The sequence below is a fragment of the Gobius niger genome (genome assembly GCF_951799975.1).
Source record: "Gobius niger genome assembly, chromosome: 1".
Lineage (NCBI taxonomy): Eukaryota > Metazoa > Chordata > Actinopteri > Gobiiformes > Gobiidae > Gobius > Gobius niger.
This window is the reverse complement of record NC_136852.1, coordinates 9,686,563-9,703,887: the sequence shown is the minus strand read 5'-3', so window position 1 is coordinate 9,703,887 and position 17,325 is coordinate 9,686,563. Positions and strand designations below refer to the sequence as shown.

General features: G+C 40.6%; 1 protein-coding gene across 1 annotated transcript in view; it reads right to left on the bottom strand.

The window, feature by feature from the left end:
* The window catches only part of zbbx (zinc finger, B-box domain containing), a gene marked incomplete at its 3' end in the record, with an annotated part of 49,871 nt that extends 35,458 nt beyond the window's left edge, over positions 1-14,413 (bottom strand). The window contains exons 1-4 of the mRNA XM_079565334.1: positions 14,317-14,413; positions 12,899-13,016; positions 12,298-12,411; positions 166-256 (exon numbers count right to left, since the gene is read on the bottom strand). Coding sequence (XP_079421460.1) covers positions 166-256; positions 12,298-12,411; positions 12,899-12,990 — 297 coding nt within the window. The remainder of the gene's footprint in view (positions 1-165; positions 257-12,297; positions 12,412-12,898; positions 13,017-14,316) is intronic.
* Between the last annotated feature and the right edge of the window lie 2,912 nt (positions 14,414-17,325).

Below are 17,325 nucleotides of genomic sequence, written 5' to 3'. Positions count from 1 at the left end.
GTGGGCAATCACAAAAAAAAAACAAATAGAAGAAAATGCAGAAATGATTTTGCTGCTCAAAAAAGGCCTTTCATTATTGACATGTGACGTCAACTCGTTATTGTACGAAAATAGACTTGTTTCCTCTGAACTCAGTGAAATAAACATGTCGTGTTGGAGATGTACCTTTTGGAGTCTGCTGTCGTTGTTCCTCTTGGAATTGATCGACGATGTAGCATTGTTTAACAGCCCGTGCTGGCCACACTTCCATCTAGAACTACCGGATTGCATAGACAAAGAAAAGAGCGTTGACTGTTTTGATTTGAACATGTTTCTACTTAACAATAGATAAATATATTAATGTACGAGAGCCACAATGCAAAATGATGGAAAATCGTGTGTTTCAAACCACTAAAACAGAATTATTATTATTTCATACTATCAGGAGATTGAGATCTTGATTCCCCAGTAAGAAAAGCTTTTACATTATATTGTGCTGCTGTTAACAGACAAAAAATTATTAATTGAGAGACACAACAGAGGCTTTCGAAAAGGATTGCAGCTACAACCACAACCTTGACCCAGACGCAACACGAGTGCAAGTCCCTCTTCACTACAAATTCGTATTGATTCTCGCACAGCATTAATTTAGAAAACAAAAAAAACACACATTTGAAAGCACAGTCGGCAGTCGAGCTGAAAGATCGCTGATTAAATTCATGCCTGGCTTCAGTTGACTGAGGCTTGCGTACAGTACATTGTGGTAACTTTAATGAGCGTTAGACCTTAACCAGTGCACGCAGTGAACCCCGTACAGCTATTACTCAGTCTGATCATGCCGAAAATGTGTTTTCGATGGAGATTTCGCAAGTGGAAATGTGCTGCTGCAAGACTTTAGTTAATCTAGAGAGGATTAGTATCTCTATCCTTCAAGTGTAGTTGAGTGAAAGTAGTAAGTTCTCAATAAAGTGACTAGTACACACGTAAACAGATCTTCAAAAACTGCCCTTCGATAATGACCCGCTCTGAGCAGGTTTTGCTCATAATCAGACCCCATGGTGGCAAGTCATTTGGCTTCTTTGCAGAGGACATTATTCTGCAGCTTTTGAGATTTGCTAAATGCAACCGTTCCAATTTCTTTCTTTCTTTCTTTCTTTTTTTATTCAATTGTGAACAGCCTTGTAGCCCTAATCCCACTCTTTCATTTGTAAGCAAGACTCATTTGTGGTAAATTTTTGCACTACATTCGCCACACGACGTTCAGTTTATATGGACAGAAAGAGCAGAATTGACAGCGACTAAAATGCAAATTGCTAATATACACAGAGAGCGCTCCTGTCAGTCACACAAAAGTGAAGACGTGCAGAATCATCCTCATTTAGACAGGAGTTATTCACGCTCATGCTTGAATTATTTATGCTATTTATGCTATTGTGATGTCTGGCTGTCTTTGAGGGAAGTTTATTTTGCTCGGAGCTGGCAGCCTGTCAGACCCTGGCAGTGTGCGTGCGTCTGGGGTGTGTGTGGCACCGCGTGCTGTGCCAGAGAGTTGCCAAGCGCCGCTCCTGACAGTGAGGGTGGGCGTCAGGTAATAACCACGGCAGCGTCACCCGGGCAAGCGCAGGACCTGTCGCCATGGGAGACAGCTGAGGCACGCCTCTGTCAGTGCGGGATGACAGAGGCGGCCCCTCTGGACATGCCACCTGGAGAGAGAGCGAGAGAGTGAGGGCGGTGGAGTTGAGAGATGGAGGGAGTTCAGAGACGGCCTGCAACCTCCACAGCCTATAGGGTCATTTCCAAAGACTGGGATATGCTACCACAAAATATATGCTCAACTCTGGCACTCAGCACGCAAGGAGCATTCAGTCATTGTAAAACAGAAATTCATCAAGATATTTTTTGTATTGCCAATTCATTGATATGAATTGAAATGTTTATTCTCTCAAGTCCTTGGTATGGAGCGGGGAGTGAGGGGTGGAAGCACAGGGAGTACAGGGAAGGTAGGGACGGGAGTTCAGCTTCCTTATGGCCTGGTGGGAAAAATGAAAAGGCCATTTAAAGCAGTACTAAGTAACTTGTGCCCCTAGAGGCCATAAGCACCGCTGCAGGTGTCATGGCATGTTGCAATTTTTTACTCATTAATTGTCTGTGAGAGTAAATACTATGCTGACAGAAAAGACAAAGGGAGAGAGGGATACTGTACATCCAATTACACAATGGAGGTAATTTTTTTCACTCAAATTTGGCTGTAAATACTGTTTAAGTGGCGCTAGCCCGCAGTTAGCTTTGCCCGTTAGCCTGTAGAACTGCTTTAATGTAGCTGCCGGACACATTACAGTGCCCAAATTTTATTAAGTCAACAATATCTTTATATCATTCTGGAATACACCAGAAATCCCAGAAAAAAGCAGTTTGACAACACAACCCCAAACTCTATACAGTGGGAAGAAAAACAATGTTACCAAAGATGCATGTGCAAGAGGCATGATGGACGTGTGATATATTGAAATTGTTAAAGCGCAACTATCTTGGGGGAATTCATGGTGCAATAGATGAAAACTAGTTCCACGCTAATACAGAGATAGTGTCCTGTGATCTTAGCCTGGTTCTTCCCTTGGTTTGGTCCTGGTTAAATTCCACAGCCTCGATGGAGAAGTGGGAACATCCGTCCCTTAATGACCACAGTGTGTCTCCGACATAATGAGTTTGCTCTCTCCAAAGGCCGGCCCCAATCACCAGATCTCAACCCAATCTACCAGTCAGTGGGAGCAGAGATAGGCCTTATAGATGTTTCCAGCAACTTAATAAATCTCGGTATACCATAAAAAATGAATGCGTTTAAGATCACGGGGAGCTGGATACTATAGTACAGATTTTGCGCAAGAACAAACAGCATTATAACATGTTTTGAAGCACAAAAACACTGATTTTAAATTATTTGAACTCTTTGTACAATAGAGGGGCTTTTTACATTGACCTTTTCAATTCTACGGCCAATTCTTTTGCCATTGGAAGGGGAGAGATTGGCGACAATATCCATGCTATGATCCAGTAACATTTGCTCCCCAGAAAGCTGACATTTTTGGCTTCCTTCTGTGTGACATGACAGGACATGAAACCGATAGACAGCACCGGGCAAAGTGTATTTTCTGATAAGACGAAGGCTTGTGTTTGTAATCCAAGACAAGGCCTGAAGTGAAAGCTACAGGAAAGCCCCGACTTGGACAGAGAAAACCCTGCCGTGTTTGGGAAAATCCATCTGGGCTTTATCATTATTGTCTTAGTCCTGCTCAGAACACAGTCACATTTTACATGCTACAAGAAAAAACATCTCTTCGCTCACATTGAGTGTATAAAAGCTCAACAATGCAGACTTGCCACTCATTTGGCTTCTGTTGCTATGCTTTTTCCATGAATGTAATCTGCAAAACCTGTCATATCCACTTAAAATACTGTATCTGCGGCATTCAAATTACTATCCAATCTTTCCATCTTAGAAATTACAATATTCAGCACCATTCAGCATCTTTTTTTTTTTCTTTTGTTCACATTGTTCAACCCTAGTTTGTATCCAGTTCCAACGCCACGAAGACTAACAATTCCTGGAGTTCGGGAGCAGTGCGATCTGAGAGACGAGGCGGAAAAAAAAACAGAGCGGGACATAGACAGCAGACTGCGCTGGCTGAGCATAAATCACAGCTCCGGGATGTGAGACGGCGGCGTGTCAAAGAGCCTCCGCCGTCATCTGGAAGGAGGAGACGGGCACGGGGAGAAAAAGGAGAGGAAAATCCGGGGGAACCTGAACCAACCATAACACCTCATTATTCCAAAACCTTTCCCATTCTCTTCCCCGAAACGTCAGTCTGAGAAACCGGCTCGGAAATGGCTTCCTCTGCGCCGGGTGGAATAAAAGAATTCAATGGAAGTTTTACTACACAGGTCTCGGAATGGGTTATTATGTATGGTTATCTCTGTAGAACTGTTCGCGGTGTGGGCTGTCCAATTAGTTGGGAAAATGTCACTTGTTGGTCGGGCCAGTCAGGTGAGTTTGGGATTTTAAGAATAGCCAAGCGTGAAAGGGGTCGAAAGGCAGGAAAAGACCCCCAGCAAGTTGTTCAAGTACTACTCCAAAAGTTCATCCTCACTGGCTGTGGTTGCTTTGTGCCACAAGAGACTAATAGTATTCTGAACTGGGCATTTATTTACCACAAATCAGCTATCTAACAATTTAAAAATCAAATGGCAATGCTCAGTGCCTGTTATTCCTGAGATTACTGTAATACTTGTTGAGTAATCTGCCCATCTTAAGACTCCTCTCCTTTATGTCCCACCGTTGCCAGCTCATTTCTCTGTCTGAGCCAATCATCTCCTCCTAAATTTCCTCCTAAAGTGTCTCTGCGCTGTCAGCCAGGGGAACGTCTCTCTTTATCTTAAGTATCTGCTCCTCTCCTCTCAAATCAAGTCATCACTACACCATTGTCGAGCCCAGTCAGGAAGACTTGCCAAATGTACTGGTCTGCTGGGTAGGAATGTAGAAAATGTCAATAAGCGATGATTATAACTGTGTAAAATCATGGTAAATATTATCAGTCTTTTATCTCCTAATAAAACCTGTTACAAATAAACTGCTGTTTTTTTTTTTAACTGTATTTTCTGGGCTTTAAGTCACTCCAGAGTATAAGTTGCACCAGCCAAAATAAGCAGAATGAAGAAGAAAAAAACATACATAAGTCGCTCCAAAGTATAAGTCGCACTACCTGGGCAGCATGGAGGCGTAACTGCACCGTTGACAAGCCTCTCACGGCAGCGCGTTGTTCAAGCACCCATTTGCGAACTCGTTCTTCTCGCTGTGGCCATTTAGCTTTCAGCCCGCGATTTCTTTCTCCATTGTAGTAAGAGCAACCTCCGCTTTTCGCCAGTCCCTCACAAGTTTTTTGTTTTGTTTTTCTTTTCAGTGGCACAGGAGTAGCTGATATTGGTACACAAGCCTAGAGTGCCAGTGTGAAAATAACAAACGTGAAATTACATATTTGGATAAGTATAAGTCACACCTGAGTATAAGTCACACCCCCAGCCAAACTATGAAAAAAAAGTGCGACTTGGTACAGAAAATACGGTAGATATCTTTTTTTAAGATTTAAGGGTACTCAACTTTGATAACAAAAACAAGTCTTTAATAATTTAGGTGCAAAAAGTTTAGTTTTTTGTTTTGGATTAACATGCGATTCATTGCAATGAATTAATTACACACCTGTAATTAACTAGATGATTTTTTTTCAATCGAGTCCCACCACTAAATAACATATTTGTCATTACAAGTAACTCGAGTTAGAAGTACATTTAAATGTTTGAAAAAAAAAACTCCCCCCAAATAAAATGCAGCACCAAATCAAGTTGGAAGTTGGTGAAGAAGACCTGCATTGTGTGAAGCTAACGTCATCAAAACAAAACACGAGAGAGAATGGTGGATAGTGAAGGAAAAGATCTTTGACAGCACTTTTGCTCTGCATTTCTACTATTTTCAGTTTATATTTTGACTCAAAAGAAAATCAAAGTAGTGTAACTCTGTTACATTTTTAAACAGAAATATGTAATAGAAACATGTTACATTTTTAAAATAGAATATATCACAATTTTCCAAAAGTAACTTGCCCAACACTGTAGAAAGGTAACAAAGGCCATTTGTTGGCACTGTAGGACAAAAACATTGATTCAGGTTACAACAGTTTCTACAAAACATCCTCGGTTGAAACGCACCTCCTCTGTCTCCCTCCGCTCTGAATGGTAAGAATGAGTGAGTGGAAACCAAATGCAAGTTGCTTTTGAAAACTAATTAAAAGTAGCTGTTCAAGTGCAGCATCGCTAATCCATTCAGTGGAGCCAGGTGACACAAAGAAGTGGAAGTGACGGTGTCTGCTTCAGTCTAAAGCCTCAAAGAGTTCAAATGCTCGAGAGCAGTCAGAGCTGATTAGTGACACAGCTGCACAAGTAGCGAGGCGTTATTAATAAACAAGATATTCTCCCAGATACGGAGTTAACAAAGGTGCAACGGCGATATTAAAAAGTGGAACGTTACGCAATCTTCCTGTCACTTAAAATTACATAGTTGGCAGACAGCTCTACTGTTACAGTTGTTTTCTCACACGTTCTCAAAATATATGACGTGTGTAAACAAACTATTATGTTGTAACTTTCTGTAACTCCTGGTTTGCTACATGTTCACAAATGAAATACAATCACCATTATCTTATTGCAGCCTTTTGGGGGGGTAAAAATGAAATAAGTAGTAACACTATCATTCTCAATCATTCAGCCACAATACTCTTTCCACAATGGATTTAATTTTGAGGAGTTTTGAATAGTTCAGTGCTATGGCAAGTGCAGTACACATAAAATGCTTATAAATACAAGCAACACAGCCAAATGGTAGATAAAGATAGCAATAATTACAGCAAGAAAATACAACAGAAGACAATGAGTCAATCCAAGTTAAAGGCTGAAGAAAAAAAGGTATGTTTTCAGCTGGGATTTAAACGTCTGGGCCGGTGTAAGGTGCAAGGCCAGTGCGTTTCCACAATTTGGGTCCAGGCAACAGAAAAAGAGTGTTCCCCTTGCAACTTACTATTTGTTTTGCAAAAGAAATGATCTGCCGACCTGAGAGAGCATGAGTAGGAGTGTAAGGCAGGTCAGAGAGATACCGTGGAGCGAGGCCATGAAGGCATAAACAAATAAAAGAATTTTAAAATCAAAACGGGAACAAACAGGGAGCCAGTGTGCACCACATCACTTGTAACCCCTGGATAAGGATAAGCTCAAAACATCATAACATGGAACACCAGGACATAACAAAGGCAAAGAAATGAAGCTTCAGCGTAAATTCAACCTGGAAGACGTACTTGCAGCCTTCATTCATCGCCTCATCAACGACAGCCTTCACTGATCACCCAATCACGGCCCCAACGCACATTCGCTTCGACCATTCATCGTCCAAGATCCCCTTCTTAAAGGAACAGGCCACCATTTTTCCATACTGAGATATGATCTTACCTGAGCTTAGATGAGTTTATACGTACTTGTCTGGTCTTTGTGTGTGCCTATGGAAGAGCTTGGTCGCTTCTAACTTCACAACGTTTGGAGCCATAGGAATATACTGGGAGAGGCCAAATGCTAAAAACATCTTTGGCCTTTTGCATGACTGAGGGCACACAGTTCTTCCATACTGTGATATGTTCTTACCTGAGCTTAGACGAGTTGATACATATCTGTCTGGTCTTTGGGCGTGCCCGTGGAAGAGCATGGTAGCTTCCAACTTCCCCCCTGTTTGGAGCTATAGGAATACACTGGGAGAGGCCAAATGCTAACAATGTCTTTGGTTGTTTTGCGTGACTGAGCCTACCCACAAAGACCAGACAGGTAAGCATCAACTCATCTAAGCTCAGGTAAGAACATAAATCAGTATGTAAAAACGGTGGCCTGTTCCTTTAAGCTCCCCGGTCAATCACTCGGCCGTTTCCCAGCTGTACTGCAACCCTCCTCCACCCCTCCTCCGCCTGGCCTCTCCTCAGGGTCTGCTCATCACGCTGACCAGCCGCGCCAGGTCTCATTCTACGACCACCAGTGTTCGGGCTCCGGGAAAGATGATTCTGGCCAGCATCTATTAACGCCATGTATTCCATATCATTACTGCAATCTTCCGCCGGGGTCTGAGCCCCAATCATGATTCACGTTCAGTAAAACTTTCTAAGGCTGAGTCTTTTCAGGTTGAAATGATTGATGACAAATATTGTAATCCATTTTTATACACTCAACAATTCACACGTCTTTTAAAAAATCCACCATTTGAGTTGAGTGGGTGCGAGTTGAGTGACGGGCACCCAAGAAAGTCAATGTTTCAAGTCAACCAAAAAACATGCAATGACACACAGCTTGAAGGATGCATCTTCCCCATAGGCGCAAAAAAGTCTACAACTATAAAATAACTTTAGCCAAACTGCAAGACCTCGCTTCTATCACGTTTCCACAAAACACAGTAATTTTGGTTAAAGATGCCTATTAACTTGTAATTTGTGAATACACAAGGACAAAGCAGTGATTAAGTTTTCTGAAGACAACAAGTTCAAGCATGAAAACTCTCCCACATCCATAACCAGCGCATTCGTCCTTGTTTATTAAGACATGACACTGGTGCCGCCGTTACAAACTTGTTCCTAAATCACTTCCGCAGCAATTAACCGCTCTGCTCCTAACACTTGCTTTGGACCGCACTGCTACCTCATCCTATATCTCTGCAGCTTTATAAATGTAGTTCGCATCTCTCCCCTAACCCTAGCACTAAATTATGACTTCATATATTCTAATATGCACCACTATCCATAACTCCACGCTGGCCAAAACATTTTATGGCTATTAATGAAATGAGAAAAAGCACAAGTCAAACGGGGAATAAAGCAATCATGTTAATAGCTGGTGTTTGTTTTCATTTGCCAAAGTAATTTTATGCTCAAACTGGCTCCGATGCCCCTCAATCGGAATTCGTGGGGGGAAAAAAACGCCGCAGTAATGAATCAGGTCTATTATCAAATGGAAGACAAAATAAATACTCTTGTTTTTCTTTTATGTGAGGAGTTATTGGGAGAGAAAATAACGCAGGCATCATTTTCCGAACCATTTGTCAAAGAATGATTTCTGGGAAAGTTGTATGCACAGTTTTTGACCTATAACAAATAAAACAATCAGAAAAGCAATTGCATAAACCGGCTTGTTGTAATTTGAGTTGTGTCTGACACAGATAGCGGGCTAACAGATCAATTTCAAGCTGTTGGGGAGTTGGCTAATGCTCGCTGAACCGTGTTATGGAAATGAAATTACTGATAATGAGTGATATTTACAAGTCAGGCTCAAACAGAACTTGTTGATAACATTTCAAAGTGAGAGGGAGAGCATGTTTTGAGATAAAATAGCTGATAGTCTAGTCAGTGGATAAGGCTGCTGCCAGAGCACTGTTCTTGTGGGTTGCAAAGCGTTGTGGGTTCGAGTTCAGGCTCTACTGATTTTGCTGAATGTCTCTTTTCGCTCTTCACCATTCCCTTAAAAAACAAGGATTAACCTAACTAAAAGATATAAGCTAATAATTTCATCCTCTTGCTCCGAACATCTCCTCACATTGTTCAATAATGGGAGAAGAAATTGACCAACATTTCTTTCTCAAGCAATAGGATTGTTGTAATACTGTATGTAAAAAGTAGGGCATAAAATATTCTTCGAAATCCAATTCCTGCAAAAAGTACAAAAGGTATAGCACTTAACTGGCAGTACGCAAAAGTGTAGAATACAAAAGGCTGCTTTGCAAAAAATGTTTTGATAGCATTTGAAATACTACAATAAAAATCTATTATTAGATATCAAAGTGGTCATGTCAAGCATATGGAGCTTAAAAATAGAAAATAAATACATTTTGGCCTCAGCTTTGATATTATACGTTCTATACTTTGAACATATGTCTCTGTAAGAGGTAAATGATAACAATGAAATGCAGGCGAAAGAGCTGGTGAAAATCTTGACTAGGGCTCCTCCTGCTGGCAGCTATAGGAATCATTTTCTTCAAAAATAATTAGATAATGTTGGGCTTTGAAAAATGTGGAGGACAGTTTTTGGGTTTGAACAATGACGCAAATGTAATCGGAAGTACAGAACGAGGCGCTGACGCTGTAGAAGAAGAAACAGCTAAATTTAACAGCTTTGTCCAAGGATTACTCCAAACTGTGTGAATGTAGTGAAATTCTACTCCAGGTATGTCTTTGACGAGGGAACGATGTTAAAACATGGTTTAAACCTTAAGAAAGATATGTCCATTTTAAGACCGGGTCCTTGATGAAAGATTTCAAGATGTCAATTTTGCTAAAAGTGTAAAATTAAAATCTTTCGACTAGAATTGTATTACATCACTTGCTACACATCCCATTACATAACAAACAAATGATACACCGTCTATTTTCATCCAAATATAACAATCTATTATGAATCACATGGCGCCTCCTCTTATTACTATTTCAGCTCTGTCTTGTTACTATCCCGCGCTCCCCCCTGCTGCCTTTCCCTTCACTCTCCTACACCGATCGCGGTGGTTTCCTCTCTCTCCCCCTCCATACCTCCCACGTCGCCTCCATAAGTGCCCTCTGTGTTTGACTGCAGCTGCGTGGATTTGATATTTCTGCACATCTCGATGCTAAGGCTTTCATCTCCCACATCAGCGTTCACCTCTTAACGCCTCTTACGTGTAATGACTTCCTCTTTTGGTGCCAACCTCCTGCCGCTTCACTCTTCTGTCAGTTTCCTTTTCTTACCTGCAGTTTCTCAGCGCCCGCCTTACTTAACTCGCCTCTTTTGGCAGAGTTGCATAACAGGGTTTTATTTTTGACTCCTCATGCGGTTGTTCAAGTGTGATATCCTCAGCATCTCATGTTCTCCTGCCTTTAGGTTTGGTCCTTTTATAGAGAAGAATAATGATGTCTTACACAATAAAAAGGACGGAATGCTAGTTGTAATCTTTAAGTTAAAATGGCCACCTTGACAACTCCAATAAAGGCTAGTCATTATTTTATACCTTTAAATTTATAATATCCAATGCCTTGAATTTAGACACTCAATCACAATGTTTAAATTTAACACATTCATTGTTTAGGGTGAGTTTGGAAGAATAAACTTTTTCTTAATATCACACCAAAAGCTCATAAATTATGTGATGAAGCAGCCGTATTTTAATTTTTACTTTACATATTTGATCTAAAAGAATGTCAAAGGAATAGACGTTTCCAGGCCGTGTGAAAGTATCCACAGTGATGCGGACCATTGGGAATGAAGTTACTAATTGCGTTACTTTGAATATTAGATTAAAAAGGATGTGTTTTTTTTTTTATGTACAGACAGACTGCAACTGCATCAAATTCATTAGCCAGTCCCAATAGAGGTTGCTTTAAACTTACATTAAAAAAGCTGCGCTAATGGAGCTGATCTCATTATTCTCTTGCATCAACAACAGATTTCAGTGTTTGTTTTGGATACAGTCTCAACGCAAATTATCCCACACAGTCATCTTCCTGAGATCGAATTTTGTTCAGTAATTAAGAAGCACTTAAGAGGATGATTTGTTATGTAAAATCTAATTCTTTCTCATTTTCCACTTGTTGCTTTCTGGGCTTGCATAATCTTAATTTAGAAGTATCCTCTTTACACATTTTGTCCTTCAAAAAGACCATCAATAATGGTCTTTTTCATCTGAAATCTCTCACCTCAAAATAGTGTTCACTCAATATATGACTGGGCTGCAAAAAAATTAACACATGCTGTCCCACATTCACAATCACTATTAATATTGCCGATTTCTTTAATGCTTTCTCATAGGAGTGCAAAACGTATCCCGAAAATGCAATTTTAATGGATGGGATCGGCAAATTACCAAGACAATGATTTGTGAAGAAAAAAATTAGGAAGAACAAATATTGAATACACATTATCCTTTGCAAACAAGAAAAAGTAAAGGCGCTTTATTTGTCTCCATAGTCTCATTATGTTAAAAAACAAAAACAAAAAACTTGTGTGGAACCTGGGGGGCACTTGGGATCCCTGCACTTTGTCTGGTCAGACTTTCCGAGCTATTTTTGAGTAAATTAAATGTTATGAAAATCCTTACATATCATTGAGAAAAGGCTACAGGTGCAGAAAACAGAAAAGCTGTATTTTCTGCATTAGTTTCTATGTTTAGATGCGTTTGTGGGGGCCGTGTTTATGGACTTGGGGGCCCGGCCTGCTTCCAGGACGTTTAGAGTGGGCTTCAAAGAAAAAAAAAAGGTTGGGAAGCACAAACATTTCCTGAAAAGCATGTCACCCTTTGTAGTTTAGCAGTTCATATTTGAGTCTTCTCTTAAATATTACTGCTTATTGAAAAAACACCAATCTAATTACAATCTCAAAACTTCACAAAGAGATATGAAGAACTTTGTAGAGCCTTATTTGCTTATTCACCTGTAACTTCTCCCTATTAGTCCATGTTGTCTTTGTCTTTGCCACTCAGTTGTTTTGGGCGGTGAGACAGTTCTTTGCTTTTTGCCTTTTAAGCTTGATAAAAGAATCCGTGACTCATTTTCAAAGGGAATTTCATGGATGTGTCCAGCAATAATTGTGGCATTGATGTCAAACTATAACACCTTCTTTGTCCAGTGCTTTACTTTATTTTGTGTTCTTTCTAAGCACCACTTCAGCGTCACTTGAGCCAAATATGTCGCTTCTAACAAATGACAGTCCTGTGCAGTTTTTACTCACGTGCGCTGCTCTTTCTCCTGGCTCATCCTCTCCTTCAGCCTCTTCAGCTTCTCCTCCATCTCGTCACTTTCTTGGACCAAACTTCCCGTCTCCGTCTTCAGCTCCTGCAGGTTCCTATGGCAACACACACACGCACTTACAGCATTCTCACATGTATGCAATCAATCAAGTACAATCCATCATACAAATGACCTGCCCAGACTGAGCGGCCGGCCGAGCTTTCATCAATAGCTTCAATTCATCTGCCGCACTTGCAGATCCCTGTTGCCTACGTGAGATCGATACTTTAATCAATTAGTCACTGGATCAAGATACTACGACAGTGCACATCAATTCAGTCAATTACCTTTCGGCAAATGAGAAACTACAGTAGGAGATTGAACTCCCGGTTTTTAGATGGCTTGACACGGGACGGGGGGGGGGAACAAAAACACGGCTGTGCCCCAAACTATCAAAATCCAGGTCACAGGATTTTGTGAAACCCTCATTTGTCTGGACAGCGCTCCGAATGGAACAGAGAGAAATGGTGGCCCTGCCAAGTGGCCCTACAGGCTCTTAACCAAATGCTTTAAATCACATCATTGATCTTATTCCATCTCACCTGGCATTGAGCTTGACGGATTTGGCCGCGCTGTTCGGAAGCACCACAAAGTCATTTAAATTCATGGCTCTTCTGTCTTTGTGCTTAAGCATTCTTGGTGCACCTCCTCCTCCTCCTCCTCTTCTCCTGCAAAAGAATAAGCAAAAGGAAACTAGCCGTGATGCACAGCCAAATGTAATCCTATGAGACTATAAATGATTTAAATTAGGAAAACAGCTGCCAATAATGTGTGCCCAAATTATTATAGTAATAAATCCCCGCCGCAAAGTTATTTATAAGTTGGTTTAAGCTTATAATGAGTTGCTTACTTTAGTGGCATCCAACAACTTTTCTATATCTGGCAACAAAAACTATTTTGAAGCACGTTTATGCAATTCTTGTGTGTTATTTGTTGTTTAAGCACTACCTTAATCCAGTGTTGTGTTGCCATGTCAAACAATAACACTAGTTATTTTTAGACATTTAAAATCCCTTACACCTTAACCTCTTGCCCCCTGCCTGAACCCAGTGCATTTCTTTCCAGTTCGGTATTACCAAATCTAAAAGCCTCTGGACTGGAGAGCAACAGTGTAATGTCTCATTTGAAAGCTAAGACCTACAAAAGTGATCGTAACTTTGTTGTCACATTTTTGAAGCGTTTTTGTTTATAGAATTCGGGAAATTGCACAGTTACCATGGAGATCTGCCATCTTTGCAGCTATTAGCATACATTTCCATAGACTAAAATTAGCTAAAAACAGTATAAAAACTGGAGAAAAAAGCTGTGGAACAACTCCGCTAGCTGCCGAGTTACTGCTGGTAAATACATCTAACACAATGCGGTCTTCAAGTGTTTTAATGTGAACAATAACAGTATTTTAACTTCTAAAATCTCCATTAGTTTACAATTGCTGCTAATCCCATTATGCTTAGCGATATGACATCACATGTGATGTAACACCACAGTGATGTATTTACCGGCAGTAACTCAGCAGCTAACTGAGTTGTTCAACGGCTATTTTCTCCACTTTTTATACTGTTTTTAGCTAATGTTAGTCAATGGAAATGTATGCTAACAGCTCCAAAGATAGCGGATCTCCATGGTAACTGTAGTTTTTCATTGATTTTTTTTCATTGATTTTTTTCATTGCTTTTGTGTGGTGTTTTCGCCTTGTTTTTGCCACTTTTTTGCTGCGTTTTCATCCTCGTTTTCGTCGCAATTTTGATGCTTTTTTTTTAAGCTTTTAGGTTTTGGGTAAAGCCAAACTGGAGAAAATGCGCTCGGTGTAGGTTAGGTAAAGGTTAAGATCACTGTTCGACTGTGCAGCTAAACTAAATATAATATAATATAATAAAACGAGCGCCACTATGCATTAGCGTCGACTAACGTAACGTGTTAGCAACAAATTGAAAGTAACACAACCACGTGTTTCTCTTACCTTAGCGCACTTTAGCTTCCTCTTGTCAGTGCACGTAAAGTTTGTTACGCTACTTTTAGCCTACAGAAGTGAAGGTGACGTTAGAAATGTTTTAAAGCAAGTCATTCATTCCTATTTTTGTTGTGCTCGAGGTTGAGGCGCCAGCTGCTCGTCCTGACATCGTTTGTGTTTCGTATCCATGACAACATGCGGTCACAGTGGTACTCTCACGCATTGCTCTCGCGTGAGTTTGTGACAGCTGAGAGCCGGAGAGCGGCGACCGTTCAATAAGAGCGCCGTCATGGGATCGTACAGGTAAAATATGTATTTCCTTAACCTCTTAGCCCCCACCTGAGCATTATAAGTTTGGCCTTGCCCAAATCTATAATCTATGTATATCTAAAAGTGGCAAAATAGCAACAAAAATGACCAAAAAAGAGCAACAGAAAAGTCCAAACAAGGATGAAAAAGTGAAAAAAAAGACGAAAACGTGACAAAAACATGGCAATTTTTTTTTTTTTTTAAATTACAACAATCTGAGGAAAAACCTGTATTTAGATATGTTTTGTAGGTCTTCGCTTTCAAATGAGGCATTACACCGTTGCGCTCCAGTCGAGTAGCTTCTAGATTTGGGTAAAGCCGAACTGAAGTAAATGCGCTCAGGAAAGGCAGGGAGTAAGAGGTTAATAAAGCAGATGTAAATTTGTCGCTAAGGTCTTCCATTTATTCGTTGTACTGTATACAGGTAAAAGCAACAGTTATCAAAACCAAGACAATATAGCCACAACAGCATGATGGATATTGTAGAAACTTATCTTTGTGACTGTTGCATCATCTGCAACTTCATGTTTGGCCGAAACAATCCATATCTTGAACAAATAAAATAAAAATCTATATACTTCAATGACTATATCCTTCTTTTTACTTTATAATACTTTTTTATTATTATTTCGGCTAATGCATTTGTGTGTGTGGAAATATGCCAATAATGGAATGGTTTGGCCCTACATAGCAGACAACAAGTACTTTTATCAACTGATGGAAAACGTATACTGCTACAGACTTACAGTAAACAACATTTTTTTAATCAGCATCAAATATCCACCCAAAAGTCTGTTCTGTTCCCAGACGATTTAAACTGGAGCCTTTCCTGATTGATTCTATTGTGCACTGTATTATCAATCCGGCTTTTGTTTTGCCAGGTTAACAAACCTCATTACAGCATAACTTCAAATGTATTCCTAAATCTTCTCTTTTTTTTGTATCTACCTCACTTTTCCTCGCTCATCCTCTGTCCCCTTCTCTCGATCCCTCCATAGTTAGCATTTGACCTATAGAGCTCTGCGGCCGTATGACTTATTGAGCGTGTCTGGGCCGTGTGCGGCAGTGGACGGTCATTTTGGGTCGCGACCTCCCAGACAGATTCTGAGTCGTCTCTCCATTTCTCTGTCTCCAGGCCTTCTCCATCTCAGCCCAGGACCTGCAGCAGACAGAGGGGCATGAGCAGGCATACAGATGAGCGAGGGGAAGTGCAAAAGGAAGCGTCGAGGAGGTATGAAGGATTGGTAAAGACGAGACATTTAGGTGTGAATCCTCAAGGGGACGGGAAGGCATGATAGTTTGCTTTACAAGGCACTGTAGCTATTGACGCTGTATTACTAATAAGGGATTGATCATATTTTTTAAAGCATACTCTTTAAGCTTGAGCATATTTTATTGTGAAGATAATGTACTGTATAATATATTACCAGTGTTGGGGATAACACTTTGAAATTGTATTTAGGTACAGAATACTGAATACTCGCCTTAAAATGTATTCAGTAATGTATTCCGTTACTTTGTCCAATCAGAGTATTATATTCTGAATACTTGGAATACTTTCACGTAAATGCGGCGTTTGATTAAGAGGATGTTTAGGTTGTACTTATTACTCGGCCGTTACGAACTTATTTGCTATTCATTTTGGAATACAAAAAAGCACTTTGCAAATGCCCACAGCCCAGAAGGACAGCGCGAAACTTTTCCGAGGCTTTTTCAATCTTTTTTTTGTATTATTAAGGTTATGATGACTTTCTTATGAAGGCTATGAAGCTGACATTTAATTATTGGGTACTGTGATGTATTCCTTTGATTTTAGGAAAGTAACTGCAGTCGAAATACATGTAGTCAGTTAACGCCGAGCATTGTCCTTCCACAATCAGAGCAATCTGTCGAGAGCGGCTGCCAACCCCAATACATCACAGACCGGCCTGGGGTCCCGTCTCCAGAGTAAGCATTGTGGTCAGTAGTACCTAGTTGTGTGTTTGTGTGGGAGGCAGTGGATGGAAATGATTGCGGCATGGTATGTTTATGTTTACATGCGTGAAGGGAGGGAGCGGAGGGAGCTGCACAGGAGGAAGAGGAAGGAGGAGGTGGAGCTCTGAAACAGGGACAAAAGACTAGCCCAACATCTGAACACAATTTAGTTTTACAATTGTACAATTACAAGTAAAGCACTTACTGACTTACTGACTTACTGACTTACTGACTTACTGACTTACGAATAATCAAACAAATAAATCATATTAGACAGTGTTTTGTGATTAAGTCATGGGAAAGCCTATTGAAATATTACTGATTCCCATAACCTTGGGTAGATACTGTGAAAGGGAGAATGGCCCAAATTTAAATACATGACAGAAACGGTACAACAGTTGCCATAAAAAGGACAAGCGTTGCAGTGTGAAATGTCACGGCTATTTAATTCATTAGCGGCCAATGATTATGCCGCGGCGCTGAATGTCATCCGCCGGGTTAAACCTTTTCTTGGCCGGGCCTCATGCTGGAAATACATCGACTGTTTGGCAATCTTTGGGAAACCTTTTAGCATTGACGGAGTGACAACAGCGTGGCAAGAAAAGAAAAGAGAAAGCCAAAGTGACAGCCACATCAACAAGTTGGCGGGGAGGCTGTTGGTGCGCAGGGGGTAGAGGTGTATTGGCAGAGTAATGGAAGAATCCTTGCATAACCCTCCGAAGGATATCGATCACG